This window comes from Arachis stenosperma, chromosome 3, assembly GCF_014773155.1.
Source record: "Arachis stenosperma cultivar V10309 chromosome 3, arast.V10309.gnm1.PFL2, whole genome shotgun sequence".
In the NCBI taxonomy this organism is placed as follows: Eukaryota; Viridiplantae; Streptophyta; class Magnoliopsida; order Fabales; family Fabaceae; genus Arachis; species Arachis stenosperma.
The window spans coordinates 54,622,521-54,643,908 of NC_080379.1; the positions used below are offsets into that span (position 1 = coordinate 54,622,521).

At 36.6% G+C, this 21,388-nt stretch overlaps 2 protein-coding genes across 2 annotated transcripts; one reads left to right on the forward strand and one right to left on the reverse strand.

The window, feature by feature from the left end:
• Nucleotides 1-2,090: 2,090 nt before the first annotated feature.
• On the reverse strand, nt 2,091-2,687 carry LOC130966133 (uncharacterized). Its single transcript, XM_057890902.1, has 2 exons — nt 2,503-2,687; nt 2,091-2,418 (listed from the first exon to the last, which is right to left on the reverse strand). The coding sequence occupies exons 1-2, from the start codon at nt 2,685-2,687 to the stop codon at nt 2,091-2,093; spliced, it is 513 nt and encodes a 170-aa protein (XP_057746885.1).
• Nucleotides 2,688-5,716: 3,029 nt separating this feature from the next.
• On the forward strand, nt 5,717-13,085 carry LOC130966135 (uncharacterized). The gene is made up of 5 exons (XM_057890903.1): nt 5,717-8,234; nt 8,340-10,387; nt 12,516-12,521; nt 12,616-12,683; nt 12,767-13,085. The coding sequence occupies exons 1-5, from the start codon at nt 5,717-5,719 to the stop codon at nt 13,083-13,085; spliced, it is 4,959 nt and encodes a 1,652-aa protein (XP_057746886.1).
• Nucleotides 13,086-21,388: the final 8,303 nt, after the last annotated feature.

A 21,388-nucleotide genomic window follows, 5' to 3' on the forward strand; every position in this document is an offset into this window, starting at 1 on the left:
TGTTTGTTACAAATGACTCACACACTCAATACCAAAACTCTAACTTCTATTTATAAGCATTCATCTCCTTAATGGACGAACATGATTAAATCTAATCAACGATACAAATTGAATATCTAAAACTTTTATTACAAATATCTAACCTACTACATTTCTCTAAACACTTTTAGATTATTCTATACTTTTTACATACATCTACATTCTATTAGAATGCTCTATAACTTTTTAAGAGTCTTCTAAAATCTTCTACAATCTTCTAAAACCTTTCAAATTATTTTTAAACGTTCTAGAACTATCTAAAATTTCAAATATTCCAAAATATTATAAAATACCATTAAATATAACATCCTAAAATTTATCATGACACTTTGCTATCATATATCATTTACCTTTTATTTTTTAGTCATTAGTTAATATTTATGAAAATTGACTCACGAGATAAATAAACTACCATTTTAATTGTTCTAAATGGATCAAAATAAAAATTTCGATATCATTGTTATTACTTACGTGTCGATGACTCATTTTTTAAGAAGTACAGACACTTTTTAATTTGTTGTGTTTAAGTGTTTGCGTGCTGAATATATTTTGGACATGACACTTATTGACATTCGTTCGACACAAATGTCTTTTGTGTTCAACTGTATTTTAATAAAAAAAAATAAATTTTTTTTCTCCAAATACACGTAAACACACCTAAATACCATTACGTGTCAGCGTGTCTAGTCTTATTGTTAATAAGTATTTTTGAAATGAATTTAAAAATAGTATATATTATTAATTATTAAAATAAAAAATATTTTAAATACTTTATATAATTTAAAAAATATTAAAAATATTTAAATAAAATTACTTTATATTTTAGTATTAATAAAATATCAAAATATTATTATAATTTATTTAAAAATAATTTTATAAGAATTTTAAATTTGTTTATTCGCATATCTTATATCTTATAATGTCCTGTATCTGTATCACTATGATACTTCGAGGGCTTAGGGAGAAATATAGAAGTTATATTAAAGAAAATTATAAAAAATGAGTTCAATGAACATGTGCTCAAGTTTATCATATATATAGAATTCAAATGTTTCTCATAAACCTCTACCTTTTCTGTGATGGGAAAAAGATCCTCAAATAAAGTCATTTCTGGTAAATATTTATGCTGAAATTTGATAGAATACAGCTAAGCTCACGCGGAATCATTATTTGGGAAACGGCTAATTCCATATTTTGTGAATTATATTTTTTCCTTTTCTTTGTAATTATATTCCATGTTTCATGCAAAAGTCTAGGCTAAATTGTTTCTACTAGAATGCACCAAAAGGGTGCTTAGTCACCACACCACCACAACGGTAAAACGAATTAATATCGTCAAAATCTTTTAGTGGTAACCTAAATCTTCCTAAGTAATACTTCCTTAATTAACCCCAAACCCAAAAGATGAAAAGTAAAGAAATGACCGATAATTCTCTAATCAAGTGACAAATCGAATTAGAAAAGAAGTTTTCATAAGACTAAAATTTTCGTATTTTAACTTGTGATGAAGGAAACAAAAACCATTTGATTTGGCAACACTTTGAACCATAATGGACTAGTAGGAGAAACACATTGACAATGGAAAACTTAAAAGAAAACTTTCATAGCGTTATTTTTCTTATTAATGTTCAATACAAGCTCTATGTACAATGGTGAAGAAAAAAGAACAACTGAAGAATTAAATTGCCAGCATCTAAGTCACTAATCAGATTGAACCTAGCTCCAGTCAAATCTTAAACACTGGAAAACTTTGCCAATTATCTACTTCATTTACAAAATGCTAATAATCAGAATTTTTTTTCCCGAAAGAGCCGTTATGTTCTGATAAATAAGAAATATTATCGTCACATTTCATTCAATCAGTATTACAATTTCTGTCAAAACTTTTGTTTTAACAACTATTAGACTTTAGAGTAATTTGATGACCTGTAAATTGGGATAATAAGAGGCTCCCATTAATCTAAATATCAAAGTTTTGTGTCACATTATAGAACTTAATTCTCTCATATTTTTTTTTCCTTTCAATAACATGCGAATCACTGAGAAATCCGCTAACGAGAGAGAGAAGGGAAGCAACTACCAGTTCGAAGGAGAGAGGACGATGGTCCAACGGCATTGACAGGATGCATAGAGCCAACGGAGTTGGACCTGAGATGCCTCCGCGGGGAAGAGTCCATTCGCCGGAGAATGACGCGGCCGAGAGCGGAGATTGGATGCTCCGTTTCATGCAAAGAAGGCACCGACAACAGCGTTCTAAACTGCGTGCAGACCTTCATGTGGCGGTTAAGAGCTTCCTCCGTTGATATGTCCCTCTCTGACCTCATTGATTCTTCCTTCACTGCTTCAATGCATAACCCACACAGCCACCGACCTTGGTACCTATATTGATGTTTTTTTTTTTCTTTTAGTCAAATTCTATTGACTCCGATAATAACTCGTCGAAAATATTATTTTTGTACGTACCTGTGGCGAAGGCGAGTGATGTATGCAGGGGTGCAGTCCTCACTGAAGCCGCACGAGTCGCATTTTACGCACTCGGTGTTCTCGGCTGGTGTCTGTGGTGGTGGCAGCGACGGCTGTGAAGGCGGCTGTAGAATGGTTTTCGGTGTGGGTGTGTGAGATTCGGAGCTTGATGGTGTGATTGCCATTTGCTTTTTAGATTGCAAATGTGCAATGATCGTAAAATTAATAAATAATGATGATAACGTAGGAGAAGACAGATTTATTTATGCTGCCATCATGTGCTAATGAACTGTCTAAATTTCGATCAAACAATATTGGATTTTATTGAGTAAATTATTCTTTTTATTAACCGATAATTTATCTATAAATAGATTAAATTAATTTTATTTATAATAAATTTGTCAACGTTCTAAATTTTATCGATAAAGTAATAGTTTACTTATTTTTCTATAAACACAGCTTTTTTCTTTCTTCTAAATTTCGGTGAAAATAGTAGTTTATTTACTATTCCTTTTTTAAGCATTCAATGTATACCCTTTTTTAGCACTGATTTAATCTTGTACATCCTCTCCTGTTGGTTATTAGGGTTATTGTAGTCATCTTGTTACACTCATTATTTAAATATTCTTCAAGTCCTTAATTAATTTTAATGATATAAAACTCTCTTATATTATCAATGTATACTAATTAATTTTAATAATTTAATAATAAAAATATAATGTTTAAGATAGTTACTGATTATTATTATTATTATTATTATTATTATTATTATTATTATTATTATTATTATTAAGTCAAATTATAGTTTAATTTACTTTTTTCAGATAAAGAAATAAAATTAATTGAATTTAAAATTTAAAATAAATTATAATTACAAAGTCAACGATGAAGGAATATATTTTTATTATTACTAATGTTCACCAATATTACTAATTAGATAATAAAATAAAAAATTTAAATAATGAAATTCTTTCTAAATATGTAAAGAATAACTAGTGAAAAAAATTAATTCATTATATGAATCGTCTTTGAAGGTCAAATAATTCACATGATGTTTTCATTATTTATGAACTTTCTAATTTGTTAAATATAAATAATATTAATTACATAGAAAAAGATACTATTATCAAAAAAATTTTGGAAATTAATAAGATTTAATTATTTTGTTAATCCTTATAGTTTCATCAATTTTTTAATTAAGTCTTTGAACCAATATTTTTTTTTTTTGCTTTCAATTAGGTCCTTGAACCAATATTTTTCGGAGTATATACCAAATACGTCATTGAAAAATTTTACTCGGATGTTTTCATCTCCAAAAATTTTTATTATATTGAGATCCTTGAATTTTACAAATATATATATATATATCTTAGTCAAGGTATGTTGTTTTTAATTGGACAAATAAGTTCTCAAAAGTGTGATGGAAGGACTTATATGTTATTTTTATAAAATTAAAAGACCTCAATGAAATAAAAAAAAATTTGTGGACAAAAACAACCGACGCAAAATTTCTTAGGAACCTATTTGGGTATATACTCTATTTTTTTCTAATTAAGTTCCTACCATGAGTAAAACGTTTGGTTTAACAAAATATTCTGTTTCTAATTTAAAGATTCTCTTATCTTTTTTTTTTTGAATCCCTAATGGTCACTCTCATCCTATTTTCGTAAAGACAAAACTATCCCTCTTAATCTTTGTTCTCACACTTAGACGAAAACCCCTCCCCTTCACTCACTATTCCTTCATCCTTTTGTCGAGCACACCATATTTAGCTGAGCTCAACTCCACCAGTGTTACTAGAGAGTGTCGTTTCTCCGTTATCACTGCCAACATTGAAGGAGTTTCTGCTATTTCTAGGCAAGATATTGCTTATCCTTCTTATTCACTAAAATATTTTTCTTGTTTTCTGCATGTGAGATTTTATTGGGTTATTTATTAGAACTTTTTGATTTCTGAAAATGCTTGAATAAAAAATTATGTTGTTGCATTTTTTTGTTTATTCATGTAGTAATGGGAGATTTAGGTTTCACCATTGAGATCCACCACGATGAAAAATTTGTTGATACCGACACGGATTAGAGTATTTAGGTAGATTATGAATGATTTGTATTTTGTTGTTGATGAATGATCTTTTCAAGAGATTGTGAGTGAGTTAAAGTAACTGTGGTAAAAGAGATACGCCAAATTACGGTATAAGGAATTAGATATGGATTTGAAATCAAGTCTTAAAGAGATGAAGTCTGATGGGGATGCAATGAGAATGACTAGGTCTTTGGTGTCAGGTTCTGTGAAACATTGTGAGGTGTATGTTGTTGATGGAGTCGAAGGAGGTAACGAGATTGAAATCACTTCTAGTGACGTTGATTATATGGCAGAGGAAGGTAAGGACAATGGCAGTGGATTGATAAAAGTTAAAGTGAATGCTGAGTAAGAGCCTTCTACTGAAAAAGAGGCATTTGATGATAGTATTGACGATGGTGATCACGAGGATCACTTTGGGTTTTAGGTAGAGGATAATAATCCATAATTAAATATGTTCAAGGGATTCAATGGCCCACTGAATGAAGAGGCTCCTACAGATAGGGTTGCTCCAGGTGATGAAGGTTTAGGGGAGGTTGATGAGAAAATTAGAGACATCCCTGATGGATATGAAACTGTAAATAGTTATGAGGGAAATTCTAATGACATGATAAAGAAGAGGTGGTTGTAATGAACAAAGGAGCAGTAGCAAAAAGGGGAAACATTATAGTGGGGCAAAATGACCAAAAGAGGGCAGAGTTAGTTAGAGAAATTGGACACGTGGAGCAAGGCTCGAATGTACAGGGTGTGAGACGCAGTAGCAGAAGGCGCACTATTAGTAGGAAATGGGAGAATCATGAGCAGGAGATCATTGTGGTATTTGTCTTTCTCCCATTTCTAAATTCTCATCTCTCTTCTCTACCTTCCTTCCCCCTTATAGTCTCTCCTTTCTTCCTTTCGCAGGTTCTAGCAGGGCATCATGGCTGCTACCCCTTTTTATTTACCTCAATAATTCCATTGTTATACCTTCATAATATTGTCTTACTCTTTTTCCTCTCCTACTTATGCTCTGTCACTCAATCCTTATACTTATCAATACAATTTCACTACAATTTTGAGGCATTTACCACTGATTACTTGTCAATTGCATTTTATTATAATTTCTGCACCCTTCCATTTGGTGCTTTCATTGGCCATGGCGGAAAACACTCGCATGAAGACGATGGAAGCGGAATTGAAGCGTTTGTCTCAAATGATAGAAACGGTGGCTGAGGAGAACAGAGCAGAACGTACTCGAGCGCAAGAGGCGACGAATCTGAAATTCGAGACGATTCAGTCATCCCTCACTCAGCTCCTTTCCGATCGGTCCCGACAACACTCCATCTCTCACGAGTCCCCGCTAGGTTCGAACTCTGGAGTTGACAATTACTCGCGTCCTTGGTCACAGCCTCGAAGGGTGAGCTTCGATCTTCCTAAATTTGACGGTAATGATGCGTTGAGTTGGATTTTCTCCGCAGATCAGTATTTTGAATTCTTTAGAGTACCTCCGGAAGAGCAAATCGGCCTCGCTGCGATGCACATGACTGGCTCCGCGATTCCGTGGTTTCAGATGTCACAGCGCTCCGCTCAGTTTCGTTCATGGACGCAGCTCAAGCGTGCTATTGAATTAGAGTTTGGCCCCTCCTTATTTGAGTCTCCCAGGGAGCTTTTGTTCAAGCTGCAACAACAGGGTTCCGTAAGTGACTTTTACGTTGAATTCGTAGCTCTTGCTAATCGAACTCATATCGAACCTGCTGATGCATTACGCGACTGTTTCATTAGCGGTCTCCGGGCCGATATTAGACGTGAGGTAAAATCTCAATGTCCACCTTCACTGATGCGTGCCGTAAGCTTGGCTAGGCTCTATGAAGACAAGTTTTCGACATCTCCGCGAAACGCTCCAGGTCCGGCAACCTCTAAGTCTCCATCACACGACTCCTCTACACCTGTGCGTACCTTTCAACGGAATAGCTTGCCTCCCTTGCTTCCTACACCATCTCAGAAGCCATCTCTCCCACCACCTAGGAATCCCATTCGCCATTTGTCTCCGGCAGAAATTCAGAGTAAACGAGAGAAAGGTCTTTGTTATTGGTGTGATGACAAATTCACAGCTGCTCATAAGTGCTCAAATCGGCAATTCATGCTTATGCAAGTTGAGAATGATGAGGTAGATGTAGTAGTGAATAGTGAGGACATAGTTGTGTCTGAAGGAGAAAATTTACAACAGCTGGATGCAGAGGTGATAGACCATCATCTCTCTTACAATGCCATGCATGGTGCATCGGGCCACTCCACTATTCGAATCAAAGCTCACATTGGTGAGCTAGAAATCCAAGCACTCATTGATGGTGGGAGCTCCGATTGCTTCATCCAGCCGCGGATTGCAAAATTTTTGAATCTCTCCATTGAGCCAGCTCCGGGAGTCCAAGTTGTAGTGGGAAATTTTGACATTATGCAGGTTGAAGGTCGCATCCCTTTACTAGAAGTGACATTACAGGGTTATAAGGTGCTGGTCCCTGATGTATTTGTTTTAAATGTTGCTGGTGGTGATCTCGTCATTGGAACCACTTGGTTGAAACGATTGAGAGCCCATATTGTGGACTATGAAGCAGCTTATATTCGATTCATGCATGAGGGTAGTTTGATTACGGTACATGGGGAGAAGACCAATGCTATAGCCCAGGCAGAATTCCACCACATCCGGAGACTTATGCATACCAATTCTATTGCTGAGGCTTTCACATTGCAGCTGCAGCCTCATGTTGAAGTTGCTCATTCTTCCTTGACTCTATCTGACGACATACACCCGGAAGTGGTGAAATTGCTGCACTCTTATGCAGGGGTGTTTGCGCAACCTTCAGGCCTACCACCACAGCGCCGTCATGATCACTGTATTCCTTTAATCAAGGGTGCTGACCCTGTTAAGGTTAGACCCTACCGCTACCCTCACAGTCAAAAAGCACAGATAGAATTCATGGTCCAACAAATGCTTGATGACGGGATTATTCAACCAAGCCGGAGTCCCTTTTCCTCTCCAATATTACTAGTCAAAAAGAAAGATGGTACTTGGCGCTTCTGTACGGACTATAGAGCGTTAAACAATATCACCGTTAAGGATTGTTTTCCAATTCCTACGGTTGATGAATTACTTGATGAGCTGTTTGGCGCCTCCATTTTCTCCAAGCTTGATCTTCGTTCGGGTTACCACCAAATTCTGGTCAGCCCTGAGGATAGATACAAAACTGCTTTCCGCACTCACCAAGGCCTTTACGAATGGCTGGTCATGCCATTTGGCCTCACTAACGCCCCAGCAACGTTCCAGAACTTGATGAATGATGTGTTCCGACCTTACTTGCGTAAATTTGTGTTGGTTTTTTTCGATGACATCCTTGTTTATAGCCCTTCCTTTACTTTACATTTACAGCACTTAGAGACTGTGTTAAAGTTACTGCAACAGGAATGCCTTTTTGCTAAGCTCTCAAAGTGCTCTTTTGGAACCAGTGAAATTGATTATTTAGGGCATACTATCTCAGACAGTGGCGTTCACATGGAGAAAGCCAAGGTTCAAGCTATTATGGAGTGGCCTCAACCAACCAATGTGAAACAACTAAGAGGATTTTTGGGTTTAACCGGGTACTATCGTCGATTCATTCGTCACTATGCCTCCATAGCTAGTCCTCTTACTGATTGACTGCGTAAAGATGCCTTTGCTTGGGATGATGGAGCCACACTAGCTTTTAATAAATTGAAGGCTGCCATTACATCCAAACCTGTTTTAGCTCTTCCAAATTTTGAGCTACCCTTTGAAGTTGAGACTGACGCCTCAGGGACAGGGGTTGGTGCTGTATTGATTCAAGAAAAGCATCCTATAGCCTTCTTCTCAAAGAAATTGTCTCCTTCGCTACAGAAACAATCAGCTTATGTTAGGGAATTCTATGCAATTACGGAAGCTGTAGCAAAGTTTCGGCATTATTTGCTGGGAAAAAAATTCATCATTCGTACTGACCAGCAGAGTTTGAAGGCATTGGTTGATCAAACTCTGCATACGCCTGAGCAACAAAAGTGGCTTCACAAGCTTCTGGGGTATGATTATGAGATACAGTACAAACCGGGGCAGGAAAATGCAGTTGCTGATGCCCTGTCACGATGTTTTTTTGCAGCTTGGTCTCGTCCCAAGGCTGAATGGATGGGGACTCTTAAATCAGAAATTGAGGCAGATGCACAATTACAAGAATTGTGGCAACAATGCGTTCAAAACAGGCAGGTTGATCCACACTATACGGTCCGAAATGGTATTCTATTATGGAAAGATAGAGTAGTGCTTCCAGTAAACAGCAGCCTCATTCCTCTTATCCTTCATGAGCACCATGATAGTCCGGGCGGGGGACATTCTGGTATCGCTAAAACTCTTGATCGGATCCGTTCCTCATTCTACTGGCCAAATATGCATAAGGACACTCGAAAGTATGTCCAGAATTGCGTGATATGTCAGCAAGCTAAGGCTGAAACTACCAAGCCAGCAGGACTGTTGCAGCCCCTCCCTATTCCCCACCAGGTATGGGATGACATCTGCATGGACTTTATTACATCCTTACCTCCTTCTCATGGATACTCGGTGATCATGGTTGTGATTGACAGACTCACCAAATTCGCACATTTCATTGCTCTGCGTCGTGATTTTGATAGCAAGACAGTTTCCGATGCCTTCATCAAGCACATTGTTAAACTCCATGGTTTTCCCAAGTCGATCGTCTCTGATCGTGATAAAGTGTTTATTAGTAAATTTTGGCAGCAGTTGTTCCACGCTCAAGGAACCACTTTAGCGATGAGCTCAGCCTATCACCCGCAAACGGACGGCCAAAGTGAAGTCTTGAATAAGACTTTAGAAATGTACCTTCGTTGCTTTTGTTTTGAGAATCCCAAGCGTTGGCTTGACATGCTTCCATGGGCACAATTTTGGTACAATTCCACTTATCACAACAGCATAAAGATGCCCCCTTTCAAAGCTCTATACGGACGTGACCCTCCTTCCTTGGTCAGATATGAAATTTCTGCAGGGGATGAACTTCCATTACAGGAACTATTGTTAGGTCGGGATAAGTTGATTGAGCAACTTAAATCTACCTTATTACGCTCTCAACAATTCATGAAGACTCAAGCTGACAAGCATCGGCGATTCATCGAATTTGAAGAAGGAGACTTAGTATTGGTTAAGCTCCAGCCATACAGGCAGCACTCGGTTGCATTACGTCGGAGCCAAAAGTTGGGAATGCGTTATTTTGGGCCCTTTCCCATCTGCAGAAAGCTGAGTTCAGTAGCTTACCGCCTAGAGTTACCAGCCGAGGCCAAAATCCACAATGTGTTTCATATTTCTGCCCTCAAGAAATTCAGGGGCGAGAAACAGGAGCAATACTTGCCACTGCCACTCCGGTCGAGTGAAGAAGGCCCTATCCTTAGTCCGCATACCATTGTGAACCGCCGAGTCATCTTGAAAAATGGCCAAGAAGTGCAGCAATTACAGATACAATGGGGACAAGGTACAGGTGCAGAGAGGACATGGGAGGATGCAGCAGAATTCCTCCAAGCTTACCCAGATTTCAACCTTGAGGACAAGGTTGAAGTTGAAGAGCGGGGTAATGTAATGAACAAAGGAGCAGTAGCAAAAAGGGGAAACATTATAGTGGGGCAAAATGACCAAAAGAGGGCAGAGTTAGTTAGAGAAATTGGACACGTGGAGCAAGGCTCGAATGTACAGGGTGTGAGACGCAGTAGCAGAAGGCGCACTATTAGTAGGAAATGGGAGAATCATGAGCAGGAGATCATTGTGGTATTTGTCTTTCTCCCATTTCTAAATTCTCATCTCTCTTCTCTACCTTCCTTCCCTCTTATAGTCTCTCCTTTCTTCCTTTCGCAGGTTCTAGCAGGGCATCATGGCTGCTACCCCTTTTTATTTACCTCAATAATTTCATTGTTATACCTTCATAATATTGTCTTACTCTTTTTCCTCTCCTACTTATGCTCTGTCACTCAATCCTTATACTTATCAATACAATTTCACTACAATTTTGAGGCATTTACCACTGATTACTTGTCAATTGCATTTTATTATAATTTCTGCACCCTTCCAGTGGTTTCCAAACTGCAACGAGGCAGAGATGAGTAGAGAGTATTTTCAGGTGGGATTATAATTCAAATCACTAAATTAGTTTAAAGATGCTATTAAGGAGCATGCCCTATTGAATGGTAGAGACATCAGGCTTAACAAAAATTACAAAGTAAGGTGCAAAGTTGTTTGCAAGGGAAGAAAGAAAAAGTGCAAGTGGATGTATTTGCAAGTAATGTGGGGGTTCTAACTATTTTAGGATCAAGACATTGAATGAAAAACATACCTGTGGAAGGAATTATAATGTCAAACTTGCATCAAGCAATTAGATATCAAAGAAGATTTCCAACAACATCAGCCAAGAGCTGAAAATGAAGATTTCAACAGTTATCCAGACCATTCAAGACAAATATATGACAAACATAAGTGTTGGCAAGGATTATTGGGCAAGGATAAAGGAATTAGAAGAGGTGCATGGAAGGAAAATCCTACAATATGCCAAGCTTAGGAATTACTGTACAGAGATACTTAGGGTAAATTCAGGATCTAGCTTCCAAATAATGATTGATAGGCCTTCTTTTACACACCAACCAAGATATTTGAAAATGTATATGTGCCTTGATGGAGTGAAGCAAGGCTTCTTGGTAGGTTGCAGACCTATTATTAGTATGGATGGTTGTCACTTGACGTGTAACCATGGACAACAATTGCTGGTTGCTGTAGGTAGAGATCCAAATGATAATAATTTTCAATTGCAGTGGCTGTAGTAGAGGCAGAGACTAAGGACAGTTGGAGATAGTTCCTGGATTTGCTGTTGAATGACATCAGAGAATAAAGAAAATGGGTGTTTATGTCAGACCAACAAAAAGTAAAACATTTGTAATACTTGATTTGCATTTGAATGATATTTTGTTGTGTTTGATAATGATAAATGTTTTTTTAGGGGCTGTTGTAAGTGCTTCAAGAGATGTTGTTAATGTTGGAGCATAGGCTTTGCTTGAGGTACTTATATGCCAACTATAAGAAGGTTTATAAGGGTAGAACTGTGTTAAGGGATATTATTCTATCTATTGTCAAAATTACATATGTAGAGAAATAGGAAAGAATGATGAATCAACTAATGAAGATTAACAGAGAGTGCTATGACAAGTTGGTGGTTCTAGATCCAAAATTATGGACAAAGAGTAACTTCACATTTTTGGCCAAGAATGACATGTTAATGAGAAATATATCAGAGGCATTCAATGGGAGAATTCTGGAGGCAAGAGACAAGCCAAACCTCACTATATTTGAATGGATTAGGTGTTATTAGATGTCTAGATTTTCCAATAAAAAAAGAAGACAGATAGGTATGAAGGTTCAATTTTACCAAAACCCAAAAAAAGGCTGGGTGTCATTGCTGTTAGAGCTATGGAGTGGCAAGCTAGGTGGGTATAAAACTTAAAGTTTGAAGTTTACCATAGGAATAGGATGATGATAGAGAGGTCTGCTGTGGATTTGCTGGCTGAAACTTGTAGTTGTTTGTTTTGGGGGTTGTGTGGTATGCCTTTCCCACATGCTTGTTGTGCAATACCTAAGAAAGGTGATAACCTTGAAGACTATTACAATAACTACTACAACCCAACATAATATCTTGCCACATATAAAAAGTCAGTATCACCAATTAACGGAGAGAACATGTGGCCAAAGATACAATGCACTACTATGACCTCCTCCCCCCGAATTTAGAGCTAAACTTAGAAGGCCAATGATGATTAGAATAAAAAAATCCTAATGAGAACAGGTCATAAACAAAATATAGAAGAACTAGAACTTCTGTTACCTGCAATAATTGTGGTCAATATGGACATAGCAAGAGGTACTTCCCAAACCCTATTGTGATAGATAATGCTTTTGGGTTAATTTGGTGATGTGTTGAATGAACTATTAGTAATTGACTTTTGTTGTTGTAGCTCCTGAAGTTGAAGGCACACAAGGATCTGATGTTGCTGTTGGAAATTGAGCTGGTGCTGCTGCTGATGTCCAATTTGGTGATGCTGCAACACAAGGATCTAATGCTGCTCCTGCTCCTATAGCACATGGATATGCTCTTTCTCCTTCTAGATCTAGGGTGGTTAGGGGAAAAGGCAGAGGAAGAGTAGTAGAGACAAGCAGAGGAAGGGATAGAGGGAGGGCTACACCAGCATCTCAACCAGCTCCCATCACTATACCACAATCTCAGCCAACTAATGCCCCTATACCACCATCTCGTCCACTAAATACTCTTGCAACACCATTTCAATCAGCTTTCATCACTGCATCACCATCTCATCCTTTGCCTAAGCCCAAAGTCTTTGGTATGAGAAGAAGTAGAAGACTTAAGCTAGGAATTAGAAAGGCAACAAGTCAGCCACCTGAACATATAGACCTCACATTTGATTAAGGCTTCAAACTCTTTAGTGTTTTCTTTTGATATATGATGCTATTTTATAGGGTTTTTAGATTATATTATGATATGTGACATTGTTTTGTTTATGGTATGGACTACTTTTGATGTTGTGTTGTTATATGGTTGGATTACTGTTATGAGTTGGTGAACCATTTATTTTGTGACTATCTAGGTGACTTTGAATATATAATATAAAAGTACTTTTTAATACATTTTTTATAATTCAATGCATGATTGTTGTGATTCTCTTTTCATCTGTATCATATTTTTCATACATATTAAATAGTAAAATAACAATATTCATTAGACAAAATTAATTAACAAAAAATGTATCTTTATTGCATTCACACTAAATAATACATTTTCAATTTCATAGACTATTACATTCTCATGATATCCAGGGATACACAAGAAAGCCATAATCCCTATACCCTTCCATATAACACTGCAACAATCAAAACACCAAAAGACAATATCAATACAATTTGCATCCTGTTTTGCTTCCTCATAGTGTCTTTCAATCTGCCAAGTTGCTCCTAGACAGAAATCATTTCACCACACAACCTCTCCACACAAGCATTTATTTGTCCAATTTTCATATTTAATTTCTCTAGCTCCACACTTAATCTATCTATCTTCTTTTCTTGTGCCTCCAATTCTCTAGCCCTCTCAAAATCTTGCTGTGAACTCATTAATCCATCATCTCCAGAAAATTTTTGTTTCTTCTTCATCAATTCACTAAAAAATGTTGCATCTTCTATTAGGGTAAGAAATGAATCTTCTCTTCGTATTTCTTGATCTACTTGAACTCTGAAGAATGTGGGTGTCTCCACAAAAGTAACGAACCCTCCTTTCCTTTTTCTTCAACCATCCACTCTTTTGATATTCTTCGTCATCAATCCACCCAAAGAAATTGTATTTTAGCATCCTCCCATAAGCAACATACCTTTTTTCAGGGTTTGTCATTGCCGAAGAAGGCATAACAACAATTGTCTCACTACAAAAAGAAAGATGTCTTCCCTTGATTAAGCTTCTGGAGTTAGAAATTTCTGAAGATAGTTGGCTTGAATCCATGATTGTTCACAACCTATGAGAAGCAAAAAGAAGAGGAGAAAGGTTAGTGTAACACCTTACCACATAGAGCCTTATGCTTAAGTCATAAAACAGAGGTGGCGAGGTATTACGACCTTTAAAAATAAAATTTAGTATATATAGTAGTGTGAAAAATGTTTATAACTAGAAATCTTTGCAAAAAAGGGGGTAAAACAAAATCGTTAAATTGAAAAGCGCAACACTTTGATTGATAATATAATGAAACAGATAAAGGATAAGCTAACGCGAGTATATAAACAAAAGAGTGCCAAAATACGGATATCAAAACTCAAGACTCGATTTGCAAAGATAACCGGTCTGAGCATAGAAGTATACATACATATATATAAAGCAAGGAACCCAAAAGACAAGTTACAGAACCTGTTCTCCAAAATAACCTCTAAGAGGAGTCAATACAGTATATATGTATATAGTAGAGATAATAAGTATCAAAGTAAGTACATAAAACCAAAATAAAGTCTCGAGAGCTAAGGATCTTCGCTAATCCAGAAGTCTCCAGCATGCCTCATTGAGGAGCCTCATGTCCTGCATCTGAAAACCACAAAATCCGCATGGGTGAGAACCGAAGGTTCTCAGTGTGGTAACAGTGCCCACATATCGAACATGTAATGTCCTGGGAAAGCCAAAGGCAATCCTAGAACTTCCAACAGATAATCAAAACTTATAAATAGACTAAACTATAAATGAATTGGGCAACTAGCTAGAGATCTTCAGTCTAACTAACACTCCCCTTTCCAAATCCTCCCAACCGCCATCAGTAATTTGATATCACAAAAACAATTATATCAAACAAAGAAATGCACAAATAGGAAGCAGATACGGCAGTTAGACAATTAGCAAGTAATATGCAGTCAATTAGGCATTCCAAACAAATCACATATAATGCATATGATGTATGCCTGTCCTAGTGGCTGATGAGTCTCATCTGTCGGTTATAAAGCCAACCCGAAAAGTCTTGGTAGCTAACTGTTGGACTGACCCTTTGTCGTGCATCCCCAACTCGAGTTATTCTCAATCATAATTATCAATACATATACACAACACCCACACTGGTGTTTATCGACGGGGGCGAGTTCATCCGAAACTTTCACAGTGTCCAGCCACACTTACGACATAGGGTCAGCAGAATATCGAGTCTCCACCCGGAGCACGTGGTGGCTAGCCACTGCTTTCACCAAGGAAAACCCGTATCTCAGATAGTGGAAGTGTAGCATTCACATTTCATTTAATAAGCATATATGCAATCATACTCAGCCATAATTCAATAATAACTCAGCCATAATTCAGCAACAACTCAGCGATTCGGCTCATAATTCAATCCATAACCAACCACAATTTATTAATAATTACAGCCCTTCGGCTCATGGCATATAAAGCACTTCCATCACCATCAACACCCCATGCAATTATCTTTAATAATAATTCATCATTAATTCTCCCTTTACTTCATCCATAAGTTACCACATTTCTTACCTTCTTCTCATCAGTGGGCATACTATAAGGATTTAGAACATAAAGGGTGAGAATGGAGGCTTAGAGGTCTGAAATTCGACTTTAAAAAACTCAAAAATCAGTTTTTTTTTTTTTTGTGAAAACGGGGTCATGCATGCCCATCGCCCATGCGCATGCGTAGAAGGTGGAAAAGTAGAGTGACGTGTAAGCGTCGCCCTTGCGCATGCATGGGAAGTAGAGAGGTAGAGTGATGCGTGCGTGTCAACCACGCGTACGTATGGGTGAGCTTTGTGCTCCTCGCACAAAACCATCACACTATCATCACAACTCTCTGGATTTTCTACTACGCACCTGAATCAATACAGCGACGTGTACGCGTCGATCAGGTGCACGCATGGGGGAGTAAAACTTGAGAGTGACGCGTGCGCGTCGACCACGCGTGCGCGTGGGAGCATGACTTGCCAAAAATTTTACTAAGTTAAAAAGCTGCAGAATTACATTTTTAAACCCCAACTTTCTGACGGGCATAACTTTTTCGTTTCAAATTATTTTCCATCTATTCTTCAAACGGCATAAACATCTCGAATCCAATTTCATTTCTAAACAAGTTTGACACAAATCGGAGATCCGGAGACCAAGATATGCTCCGTCAAAGTAGGCTAAAAACCACAATTTCATACAAACCCACAAAATTTCATTTTCAAAACAAACCAATTTCAACCCCTTTCAAAACCAACCAAAACTTACAAAAAATTAACCTCAAGTCTCATCAACTCATGTTATCATTTTTATTAAATTCACAACCCATCAATCCACCATTTTAACCAATCTCAATCAAATAACTTAATTTCAAACAAAATATCATGTCATATATCTTTTCTCATCCCAAGTTCCAACAATACCAATTCCATGAACCATCAATACATACAATCAATATCATCCTTACCATCAACATAGTTTCACCCACAATTCAATCTCAACCAATCATTAAGCATATATTAAAACATGCATATCTCTCATGCATCATACCATCAAAACATCAAAAATCCACTAATCATATACATAACCATACAATTCATCTCAAACAATCAACAACATCAATAGTTCAACTCCTATCTTAGGGTCTCTAGCCTAAGTTTTCACACCACATTACATTTTAGATAGAGAAAACTGAAATCATACCTTGGCCGATTTCCCGCTCAACTCGGAACACCTCCAAATCACTTTTTAACAAGCTCTCAAGGTTTCAACACCTCCAAGAATAGATTTTTAGCACACAAAATCCCTTTTTTCTAAGCTTTCCAAGACTTCAATCAAGCTCCAACCCATATATATATATATATATATATATATATATATATATATATACACTTCCTAAACTACAATACCACATTCAAACATACCCACTCAATACCCAAACATCATAAACAAATAAATTCTACTAGGGTTGAGAATCTTACCATATTCAAAGATCAAAAAGACAAGATTAAGCCTCTCCTTCAAGCTAGTTGGATCCTATAACATCAAAAGTTCACAAATCTCAATATTTTTTACCCAAAATTTCGAAATTAAGGCTGGAATTTCAGAGAGAAAATTGTGGCTTACCTGAAGAACAAAATTGTGGAATTTGTAGAGCACAACACGGTCAATGCGTGGCCGCAAATGGTGCAGCAATCGGAGCTCCGAATCAAAAGATATGGTGATTTGAAGATTAAGTGATGGTTTATGTTTTTTGAAGAGTTTTCTTCCCTTCCATGGCTGCTTCAATGTGTTTGGGGTTTAAGAGAGGAGAAAGAGTGCTATTTAAGGGTTTTAGGCTGAGCTTGATTGGGACCACGGGTTTGCTTTGGACCGGTTCGGCCCGTTTGGCCCAATCTTGGGCTGATTTCTTTAAAATTAGTGTCAAAATTCTCGTTTTAATTTTTTCTATCATATTAAACCATCAAAAGCTCATTTATAATTTTCTAGAATATATTTTAATTTACGAATTAATTATTCACTAATTATCTAGATTTTACAGTTAGGGAAAGGCGAGGAGAGTAAGAACCCTACTGAGTATAAGTGATTTGTATAAAGTAAATGATGGGTATAAGGTAAATGTACTCTTTCTTAACATTTTTTGTAACGTTTGCTGTCATGAGGGACTTACTTGAAAAAAAAATTGGTTCACTGGCCCAATTGAAAGCAAAAAAAATGTAGAAATCTAATTAAAAATTTGACGAAACTATAAGGACCAATAGAGTAATTAAAGCTATTAATAATTGTAATTAAAGAGACTAATTTCCTTTGTAATTAGAAGAATGATTTATAATTTTTTAAGAATAGTTTCTATACAAATTGACAATATAAAATAGCTTTCCACTATTAGGAAGATAAAAGTAATACTAGATAGTTGCAGACTTGCAGTGGTAGGTAGGTATTTAAGAAAATTTGACAATTTATTTTTTAATTTTTATTAGTTCATTGTAGAATTTTTTATTTAAATTAATTAAATATTGTATTTATAGGAACATGCAATGGATGGAGTATTCACCATTATGTGTAACATATTACATCTCGAACATTCGAGTTCCTGCGTTAATTAAAGCTATATCTCAAATGGTGTGTACTCGGAATAAGTAACATAAATTTTTGAACTGATCTAGGTGCAGCTGGATATAATAAAACACAACTCCGGTAGTATGCACCTAGAATGTGGTAGAAGAGTTTCTCTACCCTCACCATCCGAGATCAGCACAAATAATGTGCCTATATATAATGTGTAGCTGAGATAAATTTGACATTTGAAAATATTTTAGAAAGGTTGGAGAGATTCTTTGTACATTATTAAAATTCTTTGAAAGTATCTATAAGGACAACAATATGTGCCCTTAGGAAACATCAACCATTTAAATGTGACACGACACTTAGTCAGGACATTGGATTTTGAGGTTGGTTTGTCTCTATTTTTTACTATGTAGGAGATTATTAAATTTTTTAGATAGTTTTAGTTAAATTATATTTAGTGGAATGTTAAATTATTTTGTTTAAAAGATATTTTAGAATATTTTGATTTAATTAATTAGTTGAGATGTTAGGCTATTTTGGTTTAGTTAGTTAGAAAACATGTTAGAATATTGATATTTTAGATTATTTTGATTTAATTAATTAGTTATGTTAGAATATTTTGATTTAGTTTGTTAGAAGACGTGTTAGATTATTGTAGATTATTTTGATTTAATTAAAAAATTGACATGTTAGGATATTTTGATTTAATAATTAGTTAAAAGATGTGTTAGAATATTGATAATTTTAGATTATTTTGATTTAATTAGTTAGAAGACTTGTTAGTCTATTGACCTTTTAAATTTTTTAATTTACTTAATAGTTGACATGTTAGGATATTTTTATTTACTCAAACATATTTTTATAGACACTTCGGATGCTTTTATCATGTTATGTCATGTGATGAGTTTGTCGATCCACCGGGTTTGGCCACACAGTCGAACTAAGAATTTTATGTTTGACAATCTTTTGCTTTCTGCCTTTGTTGAGCAGTGGAGGCCTGAAACCCGTAATTTCTACCTTTCATTGGGTGGTTGCACTATTACACTCCATGATGTGGCACACCATATGAAAGTGGGTTGAGGACTTGCTCAGTGATAGGCTTCCATCTCAGCCAGAGGACAATAAATAGGTGTTTACCTACTGATGCTGATTAGGGAGTATCTATTTACGGACTAGTAAAAAAACCTTTAGGATTTTGGTACTCATTAAGGGTTGTCGTGGCGGTCAGCATTGCTAGCCTGGACCTACCGTTCTCTATGCAGCATTGATCGGCATGATGTGACAGACATTGTTGGGTGTATACTGCTTGTGTTGACTTGGATTTATCATAAGTTCTTGTGTTCTATCCGACTAGAAGGAATGTACTCAGATTCCCACTTGCAGCAAGGTAACTAGTGCTTAATTAGTATTATTTGTAGTTTGATACTATTTCCATTATTACTGAATGTATTTTATTCTTCGTTAATAGATTGATGGGACTTGGATAGCAGAGTAGAAACTACCATGAGAGTAGGATACTCTGATGGGCAGGATGCTGTGAGTCTTGATGAGGCACGTTGAGTTTATTTGTCATATGTCTTTACATTTCTTGTTTCCTTCTTGCTAAATAGACCATTGTCTGTCTTTTTTAATATTTGGTGGACACTGTACGATGATTTCCAACTCTAGAACATGGCTCCTGATTAGATTAGGACTGTTGGGGAGATTCGTACATGGAGAATCGTGGTGCTGCTAGTGTGTTTTCACTATGTTGAGATTTTATCATGTGGACAGGGTCAAGAGATAGCTTAGGATCAACAACATCTCCTAGAGGACCCGATCAATGTGGACGAGTTTTTCTTTAAGATGACTGGTGCACGAAATTGTGATCTATAATAATGGCATTCAGCTTGGTATGCACATCTACTAACTCAGCACTTTCATCTCAACTTCGCACAACTAACTAGCAAGTGCACTGGGTCGTCCAAGTAATAAACTTTTCGTGAGTAAGGGTCGATCCTACGGAGATTGTTGGTATGAAGCAAGCTATGGTCATCTTGTAAATCTCAGTTAGGCGGATTTAAATAGTTATAGTGGTTTTCGAATATAATAATAAATAAACAGAAAATAAAGATAGAAATACTTATGTAAATCATTGGTGAGAATTTCAGATAAGTGTATGGAGATGCTTTGCCCCTGTTGGATCTCTGCTTTCCTACTGCCTTCCTTTAATCCTTCTTACTCCTTTCCATGGCAAGCTGTATGTAGGGCATCACCGTTGTCAATGGCTACATCCCATCCTCTCAGTGAAAAAGGTCCAAATGCTCTTGTCACAGCACGGCTAATCATCTGTCGGTTCTCGATCATGTCGGAATAGAATCCATTGATTCTTTTGCGTTTGTCATCACGCCCAACAATCGCGAGTTTGAAGCTCATCACAGTCATTCAATCCCTGAATCCTACTCGAAATACCACAGACAAGGTTTAGACTTTCCGGATTCTCATGAATGCCACCAACAATTATAGCTTATACCACGAAGATTCTGATCAAGGAATCCAAGAGATATGCGTTCGGTCTAAGGTGGAACGGAAGTGGTTGTCAGTCACGCGTTCATAGGTGAGAATGATTATGAGTGTCACGGATCATCACATTCGTCATGGTGAAGTGCAACGAATATCTTAGAATAAGAATAAGCCGAATTGAATAGAAAATAGTTGTAATTGCATTAAAACTCGAGGTACAGCAGAGCTCCACACCCTTAATCTATGGTGTGTAGAAACTCCACCGTTGAAAATACATAAGTGATGAAGGTCCAGGCATGGCCGAGAGGCCAGCTTCCAAAACATGATCAAAGATGTAAAATCCAGATGTCTAATACCAAAAATATCCTATTTATACTAGACTAGCTACTAGGGTTTACAAAAATAAGTAATTGATGCAGAAATCTACTTTCAGGACCCACTTGGTGTGTGATTGGGCTGAGCTTGAGCTTTACACATGCAGAGGCTTCTTTTGGAGTTAAACGCCAAGTTGTAACGTGTTTTTGGCGTTTAACTCTGGTTTGTGACGTGTTTCTGGCATTTGACTACATAATGTAGCATGGAACTGTCGTTGAGAGCCAGTTTGCGTCATCTAATCTCGAATAAAGTATAGACTATTATATATTAATGGAAAGCTCTGGATCTAATTTCCAACGCCATTGAGA

Excerpts from the sequence above, each read along its gene's own strand:
- LOC130966133 (XM_057890902.1), bottom strand. The coding sequence starts at position 2,687 with ATGGCAATCACACCATCAAGCTCCGAATCTCACACACCCACACCGAAA. Across the intron at positions 2,419-2,502 it reads ATCACTCGCCTTCGCCACAG|GTACCAAGGTCGGTGGCTGT; the intron begins GTACGTACAAAA and ends ACATCAATATAG.
- LOC130966135 (XM_057890903.1), top strand. The coding sequence starts at position 5,717 with ATGGCGGAAAACACTCGCATGAAGACGATGGAAGCGGAATTGAAGCGT. Across the intron at positions 8,235-8,339 it reads TCACTATGCCTCCATAGCTA|CTCTTCCAAATTTTGAGCTA; the intron begins GTCCTCTTACTG and ends AACCTGTTTTAG. Across the intron at positions 12,684-12,766 it reads GAGCTGGTGCTGCTGCTGAT|ATCTAGGGTGGTTAGGGGAA; the intron begins GTCCAATTTGGT and ends TTCTCCTTCTAG.